General features: G+C 43.1%; 1 protein-coding gene across 1 annotated transcript in view; it reads right to left on the minus strand.

Annotated features, from left to right (window-relative positions):
• The window catches only part of TENM4 (teneurin transmembrane protein 4), a gene marked incomplete at its 5' end in the record, with an annotated part of 99157 nt that overhangs the window by 42675 nt on the left and 47789 nt on the right, over window positions 1-8693 (minus strand). Inside the window, one exon of the mRNA XM_010132341.1 lies at window positions 2639-2793. Within this exon, the coding sequence (XP_010130643.1) occupies window positions 2639-2793 (155 nt within the window). The remainder of the gene's footprint in view (window positions 1-2638; window positions 2794-8693) is intronic.

Genomic DNA, 8693 nt, shown 5'->3' on the forward strand with positions numbered 1-8693 from the left:
CACTCTTTCTAGTTCTACTTCTGCAATACACCATCTTTTCAAGTGAGTCTACTGTTTTAGTTGCCAAACCTAAGAAACCTCTACAAACAGAGTTCAGAGTAATTCTTTAATATGTATTTGAAGAACTCTAAGATGTGAAATTTTTAAAATTATTTTATTTTACTTCAGCTATACATATACATAAAAAGGTCAATGTTGTGCTGGTGGGAATGAACCAATGCTTACATGTTCTCCTAATAGTGCATATTCCCCATAGTAGACATATGAAGAGTTATTGGAAATGAACATCTGTGAAGAATGCCCTTGATCACCTCCAGCCAGGCTTGTAAATAGATTTTCAACCAGTTAGAAAAAATAGCTATTCTGGTTGTATACTCCCTTTCAGTCAGCCAGGCAACTCTACGTTAGAGCAGATGGACTTGGTATCTAGTGGTTAATTGAGAAGCTGGCCAGGTCACGCCATTCTACCTGCACCTGTGTGTTTTTCCTCTGTACCCAACAGTGTGGGTGACACTGTGACAGAGAGCTCTAGGATCTGGGCATACTCAAGTCTGTGCAGTTCCAGGATCTTCTATCCATCCATCCCAGTTGCTGCTGCTTCTCATTTGTCTGAGGCGATTAAGTTTGGAGAGAGTATTTAGCATCTATAAAGTGGCAACCTTATTGGAAGAATGAGGAGGAGACACTAGGAGCTCAAGTCCAGCAAACCTTCTCTCCCTGTGATTTGATTTAAAACTGAGAACAGGAAGAAACCATGTAAGACCTAAAGGCACACAGGAGACTCCTATTTTTAAAGCTTGTAGCTGAACACCTCTGCCACGGCCATACTTTCTGCTAAGCTCTATCTACTCTGGTTCTGTTTGCAAAATCTACCTCCTTTTCTCAGCTCCTGGCCTATTTTAACCCTTCCTGTACCAAAACATTATAGCCTGTGGTTTTCTCTTTAATAATTCATGCCTCCATCCCTTCCAGTGGTCTTTAAGCTCTGCAGCCTTGAGTTAGCATCAAGAGCAGATTTTATTCTGAATTGACAAGGGAATTTTCAATTTCTTAAAAACCATTCCTTGTCAACATTGGCAGCTAAATATTTCATCTCCTCATGTCCCAGAGAGCCTCAGGGAACTGACAGAAAAGATCCTTCTAGCCACTGTAAATGATGAAGAGCTGCTTCCCAGGCTGGGTTCTTCTTTGGCTGGTTTGGGTGTTTGTTGTTTGTTTTTTTGTTTGTTTGGTTGGAGGGGTTTTTTTGTTTTGGTTTTTTTTTAAATGGGATTTGTCTTTGGTGCATCTGTCCAGAACAATACTGGTTAATCTGTCCATCACAGTATATGTTAATCTAAAAATGGCTCCTGTCATTTTATAAAGGGAAGGGAAGAGTCTTCAGCTGACACATTTTAGCTCATTTCAGAAGTGTTTAAATTTGATGTTGGTGTACATACATGCTATATAACCTGCAAGAAAATTATTTTTAAAGCCTGAATCCACAATGGCCATGTGGTAACTGCATCTGCATTTCAGATAAAGAACAAAGTTAAGCCTGTAAGATCAGAAACATACTACAAGATGGCCTTTAACCAGCAAAATTTGCTTCTATAGAAGGCACGAGAGCTTTTAAACTCATAATTTCAGCTTGTTCCTAAATTGAGGATAGTGGGAACCAGTTGCAAAGAAGCAAGAATAATCTTTTCAAATTAGAGGGAAAAACAAGAAGAAACAGATTCCATATGGGAGCACGGAAATTATCTAGGTAGTTGCAAAAAGGAAACCCCATTGAGTTCTATTGTGGCTGAATAACAGTACTTGGCCCTCCAGCTATGATCTATAGTTTTGTAGGAGAGGGCAACATTCCCGAGGTCAGACAAGCCACAAGTGGCACAAAGGTTTCAAAGGACACAGTCTCTAATCTGGCACAATTTGACAGGTTGGCCAGTGTCCCACAAAATTGGGTGCTGAGCTGTAACAAACTTCTCTTCTGTGCCATCCAGAAGTAAGGCAATCATCAAACTGAGATTTCTTTCTCTCTTTTTTTTTTCTCTCCACCTTTAAGCAGCAGGACTTAAAAGCCCAGCATGATGGTAGCTGCAACCAATTTGCAATCTGATGCAATTCAAGATTCTTGTTTTCCTGCTGTTGCTAATTTTGGCACCACAGCCTCCAATCAGTATTTCCTAGATGTTAATTTGATTCAGGTCTAAAATTGTGCTGGGCCAAATTAGGATGGGGGGAAGCAAAGAAAAAATCCTCGTGGTTAGCTAAGTTCTTATAACAGAGCATGGCATACAGCCCTACTAAAATGAGTATGGCTGCCGGGTCTTTTTGGTTTAAAGCAACTAGGTTTTTGAGAAATGAGCCTAATGAAGCTTGGTTTCCCAGGAATCTGCACCTCCCAGATGACTGGGAGCTGTGATAGCAGTCTCTTCTGTGGCTGTACATCTTTAAAATCTCTCTTCCCAGAGATCTCTGAGTCTTTATAGGATCTTTCTTTTGACCCAGTCATTTTCATACCACAAAATACACAGAGATGTAATTGTCCCGGAGCCTTACCTCTCTGTCAAACCCAGGGAGGCACACAGACAGGCAGATAGGGGCAAAGCATAGGCTTCTGTTCTGTAGAAACCCAACCAAAACATCTTCTTACCTGAGAAATGTCCATGACAGAGTCACAGCTTAGAGGCCGAGCAGATGTCAAGTCATTGGAACCCAACACCGTTGAGATGATCCCATTCTGATCAATCCGCCTGATCATAGTGCCATCCACAAAGTAAATCAGCCCGAACTTGTCCACAGTGATGCCTAAGGAGGAAAAAAGCAAGACAGTAAGAAAGTAACGGCAGCCTGACAATTATGAGATGAATAGAAGACAGTGTCTGGTTTGACACTCATGGAAGAGTAAAACTACTGCTTTGTTTGGGAGCTGTGTATTTTATGGCATTCAAAAGGGATGAGATGAGAGTTGGACACAGGGGAGCCCTGGTTATCAGGAGCTTTTGAACTGACACACTCCATGGAAGACACTTTCAACTTGCACATGGTATTGGGTTTGCGCGGCAAGGTTTTGATAGTGGGAGGGCTATAGGGTTGGCTTCTGTGAGAAGCTGCTAGAAGTTTCCCCAGTGTTCAATAGATTTAATACCAGCCAGCTCCAAGACAGACCTGCCACTGGCCAAGTCTGAGCCCATCGGCAATGGTGGTAGCACCTCTGGGATAACATACATAAGAAAGGGAAAAAGTTACTGCACAACAGCAATTGCATTCAGAGAGGAGTGAGAACCAACTCTGCCAAAACCAAGGCAGTGAAGAAGAAAGGGGAGCTCCAGTCACTGGAACAGAGATTCTCCTTTAGCCTGTGGTGAAGACCATGGTGAGGCAGCCTGTTCTGTCTGCTTGAAGCCCATGAGGTTAACGGTGGAGCAGATATCCACCTGCAGCTCATGGAGTACCCCATGGCAGAGCAGGATGCCCAAAGGAGGCTGTGACCCATGGAACACCCACTCTGGCGCAAGTTCCTGGCAGGGCATGTGGACCCATGGAGAAAGAGGAGCCCATGCTGTAGTAGGTTTGTGAACCTGTGGGGGACCCACACTGGAGCAGTCCGTTCCTGAAGGACTGCACCCTATGGAAGGACCCATGCTGGAAAAGTTTGTAATAAACTGAAGCCTATGGGAAGAACTCATGTTAGAGAAGTTCATGGAGGACTGTCTCCCACGGTAGGGACCCCACGCTGGATCAGGGGAAGAATGTGAGGAGTCCTCATCCTGAGGAGGAAGGAGGAACAGATATAACGTGTGATGCATTGACTGCAACCTCCATTCCCTGTCCCTGTGTGCTGCTGGAGAGAGGAGGTGGAGGAAACAGGGACTAAAGTTAAGCCCGGGTAGAAGGGAGGGATGGGGGGAAGGTGTTTTTAAGATTTGGCTTTACTTCTCATTACCTTCCTCTGATTTGATTGGTAATAATTTTCTTTTTCCCCAGTTGAGTCTGTTTTATCCATAACAGTAATTGCTGAGTGATCTCCCTATCCTTAACTTGACTCAGGAGCCTTTCCTTATATTTTCTCTCCCCCATCCAGCTGAGGAGGGGATTGACAGAGCAGCTTTGGTGGGCACCAGTCATCCACACACGGGATGCAATTTAGAAATCCCTGCTTGCTTCTGGAAAAGGGCATGGCGTTCGATGAACCACTGAAAGGGAAAGGCTTTCTAATAACTACATGTCTTGCACGTTCATAAATGGTGAACCATTGCTCGTGGTACAAATATTAAGCCACGCACATGAAAACATTACACTGGTGATTCTTTTGGAAATGGCCGTGAAAACGGCTGTGGAAAATCCATCAGGTCAATCAAATTCCAGATGTATAAATGTGGAAGGGTTTTTCCTAGGATAATCCTTCTAATCTAGAAAATTTTGACTGGTTCTGAACTCTTCTAGGTGATTCATTTCATCGTCCAATACTCCTTTGTAGACACACTCCAGTCAGTGGACTCGAGATCTGCTGACAACAGTTACAGAGTGCTGATTCTCATTTCCTCACCTGCAGGAATGTGCTGTTTCACTTTCCCCTAAGCATTATTTCTCAAGTATTTGTTATGTCATGTTAGCGCAACCTCCCTTAATCCTCTTTATCCCAAGCAAGCTACACTCTGCATCTTCCATCAGAGGATTTCATGGTGCTTTACACTTGCTAATTAGACCTCATAGCAGTATGTGAGTGTGATCATCCTAATTTTACATATTGGGAAAATAACATAGAAAGCAATTTTCTCAAGGTCACAGAGGAAGTACATGACTATGGCAGGAATAAGAAGTTAAGGGACCCATTCACCTCTCTTTTATGCTAGTATAAATTAAAAATGACTCCATAGATACTAATAGAGTCATCCATCTCATCTACCCCACAGTGGTAGAACGCTGCTCAGCATAATATTTGAGTATTAAAGGCACTAAAAGAATATAAAGGAACAGTGAAAGGATATAGAAGACTGTATCACCCTTTTCTATGCAAGTGAAAATTCTTTTTGGAATATATGAATATTAGGATCTTCCTGTTGGGTAGGGTAGCAACCTCTTGGCAAAAAGCAGACATCTCCATTGTGAATCCAAGCAAGTATCCGGAGTTTTTCCAATCAGTGGAGAGAAATACCCACTTCTAGGGTGCAATTCATTTGGCAGATATCCATAAAAGACTATACAAATCCTTCTAGAAACACCTTTTTCTCCCCACAGACTATAAAAGGAGACTACAGCAAATATCTCCAAAGAACCATTTATACTGTAAGCAGATGAAGTTGGCGAGATGAATCGTCGCTATCATTTTTTTTTTTTGGCTGTTATCACGGTGACAGAAATGATGGAAAATCTGTTTCAGATAGAAACCTTTGAGAATGTTTCTGAGAAGCGAGTGGATCTTGTGTTTCTCCAAAACGCTGTTTTACAGCCAGATCCCCTTGTTTGAAACATTTACCCTCCGTCTTCATCCGCTGTGAGCTTTGCTGTGAAGTACAGATGCAGCCGTTCAAAAATAAAAAAATTTAGATATTCATGTAGCAGGGACTAATCCCCTGATTGCTTTGGCAATTAAAATCCTGGCCTTCAGCCAGCCTGTGTGACTATTGCATGGGCTGGAAGCCACAGAGGCGGATGACATGTGGAAAAACATATCCGATGTGGTCATACAGATATCCACAGAAGATAATCTAGCCTGGAGGTAACAGCAAGAAAACCTCAGTACTAAGTCATTGAGAGAAAGAACAAACTTCTCTGTTGAGCTGAGGTAAAGGAAGGGATTCAGACAGGGTTGCAACCCATTGATTCAAAGTCAATTAGGAGTCAGAGAACTGATGTTTCAGATCACCGAGGTGTGTAGAAGCTGTGTATTTTTGCCGGGAGGTGAAAAGGGCATTTTCCTTAGTTCTTCACAGCATCTCCTTGTCTGAAGGGCGTCGTTTTGACCTGGATTGGGTATTTGACCATCAGAGCGGTGAGGTTGCAGAATAGCCTCTAGGGCAGTGAGAAAAAATTACTTACTGTTTTAAAGATGAGGTTCATTAATTTTGGAGGTGGTTATATGACAGGATTGCTGAGATAATGGATGACAGTACTAAATGACCCAAAAGATTGCTTCTAGTTCTACATTCCAATACCTGTGTTTAATTCATGCCAAGATAGGACTGATCTTTGCAAGACCGTGAAAAAAGATCCTCAAAGAGGAGCAGCAGGTACTTGTTGCACATCTGAGTGCCACGGGAGGAGCCACATCAGTGGTGGCCCTTTTTTCTCCCTGTACAATATAAACACATCAGTCGTATCTTAGCCCTTTGTCAAAAGCTTGTGGAGGAGTTTGGCAGCACAAGCATTGATAGCTCCGTGGCATCCATGGCTCTCAGGAAGTTGCCTTTACCTGCTGGGAGACTGGCAGCATTGTGCCCCAGTTGGTGCCCTGTTCAATGAGTCATCCAGGATACTGGCACTTGTCACCTGCCACTGGCATCTGCTGTGGAAGGGTCCTGCTCTAATTATTTTGCCCACTGAATGGCAAATTCTTTAATCTTTGTTGGTGTTTGCTTGACAACTAGGAACACAGCTGAGCTCTTTAAGCGATATGGAAGACATGTTTTTGTGGAAGGGGCATGATAGAAGGTTTAGTTGATCTTAATTGGCTTTTGTCACACGCAATAGGCTCTTACCCATTCCTAGACTCACAAAGAGCGTTTTCCAGGGTGCTTGTCCATTAGTCTGTGTGACAGGCCAAGAGGCAGTGAAGGGTGGCGGGCTGGATAATGTGATTTTAAATGAAGCAGAGTTTACTCTCTTAGCTGGTTCCATATGTATTGGACTGGACTTATCAGCAGAGCTTGCTGACAGTCACTCACGGTGTTCAGCACTGAGGTCTGATGGCTGCTCTGATTAACCACTTACAGTAATAATAACCTCTGCGTACTTTGGCTCTCAAGCCAGCTCTGATCAGTTGATAGAGCACAATTTTATTTTGCATTCCGGCTTAGACAAAGAGCTTGCACGCCTGAATAAGTTAAAGTGGGACAGCAAGGTTACCACTTATCATCCTGCTCCAGGGCAATGGCACTTCTCTGCTTATCCCTCTCCCACGGAGGCTAGACAATCTCACTTGCCTTGCATTTCCTAGGAGGTTCTGCAGGGTAACAGGGTTTGCAGTCTGTCAAAGCCCTAAATTCCCATTTGCACATTCTCCTCACACAGAAACTCCTCCAAGCCCTTCCTGACTTTAGCTGATTGTCTTGGAATCAAATCTAGTTGTGGAGAGGAGCCCTGCTCTCCCTCAGACGTCTTTGGATGGATGACTTCTGCGGAGAGGGAAAGAAGTGTCTCACAGTTTTCCTGCAGCAGATTGCAGAGGTTAGATTGGACATTTTTCTGTTTCCTTTCTGATAATGGCACAGTTCCAGCGCTGGGAGCTGGCTCCTGCAAATGGGCGCAGAAATGGGTAATTCACGTGTTACACATGTAAAGCCAAAGGCCTCGGCTTGCTTTGGCAGAAGGTTCCTCTCATGTTTCCATAGGAACATAAGGGAATTAAAGAATTTCAGCACACAGCTCTAAAGTTCAATCTCACAGTTACTGAGAGAAAACATCTGCTGCCACTACCCAGGTAGCATTGCAGATCCAAACTTTAAGCTGAGATACGAAATACATACATTATCAAACCATGCTGGCTCCTCTTGGATAGTCGGAGTTCCCATAATAAACAAGGGCTTGTAGCACCATGTTCATCACACCAGTGAGTTGCACAGATAGAAAGTTGTGATGAGATGACATTTACTTGAAATGTCAGGACCTTGTAGCGTGAGGAGGTGACAGCACAACATGACACTGCAAATAGCTACTGGGACACAGTGGGCTTGTTCTGAAGACGAACCGCTAAAAGTGATCGCATCGCACGTGTAGCTCTACTCAGGAAAAAAAAAAGGGGTGTGTGTGCGAAACTCATTTAAGCAAAAAAAAAAAAAAATAGGTGCTAAAGGAATCCAACTTTGGAGCTTTCTTGTCTGGCTGGATGCTGAATGACTGAGTGATAAAATGCCAGATGAAAATCAATGTCAATGAGTACAGAGGAATTCACAGGGGAAGGAGTAAGCCTAACTACCCATACGCAACGACAAGCTGTAAAATAGCTCACGAGAAAGATTTTGGAATTCCTGTGAAAAGTTTCCTGCAAAGATCAGCTTTGTGCACTTCAGTGATCAAGGAAGGAGCTGGAAGACGGGAATGGATTAGAAAAGGCACAGAGAGAAGAAGAGAAAACAATGATCTGGCCTAAAAAAGACCCCAGTTTTTCATTCTGTGGCTAAAGAAAATTGTGGAGTTTTTTTGCACAGGAAGGGAAAAACTGAGTACTCAGGGAGGTTTCCAGACAAATTGATGATGGCATCTATACACAGGTCCAGAAAGTTCCTCAAATCTCAATGACTACAATTGGAGCTTGAGCAGGGAAAGGCCACTCTGTCATTGTCCCTTTCCCTATGTGTTTTTTCTGGCCCCAGTAAGAGACAAGATATTTTGTTCAGTCAGCCTCTGGTCTCCCTTGAAATGGCCCTTACATTATTATTTGACAATTAAAATGTGAACAGATTGTGGAGGATTGAGTTCCTCCTTTTAATTCTGTCAAACTCCTGAACACTTAGTGAATAACTGAGATCTTGTTTACACATTCAGCA

This window comes from Buceros rhinoceros, unplaced genomic scaffold (genome assembly GCF_000710305.1).
Source record: "Buceros rhinoceros silvestris isolate BGI_N320 unplaced genomic scaffold, ASM71030v1 scaffold3093, whole genome shotgun sequence".
Classification (NCBI taxonomy): domain Eukaryota; kingdom Metazoa; phylum Chordata; class Aves; order Bucerotiformes; family Bucerotidae; genus Buceros; species Buceros rhinoceros.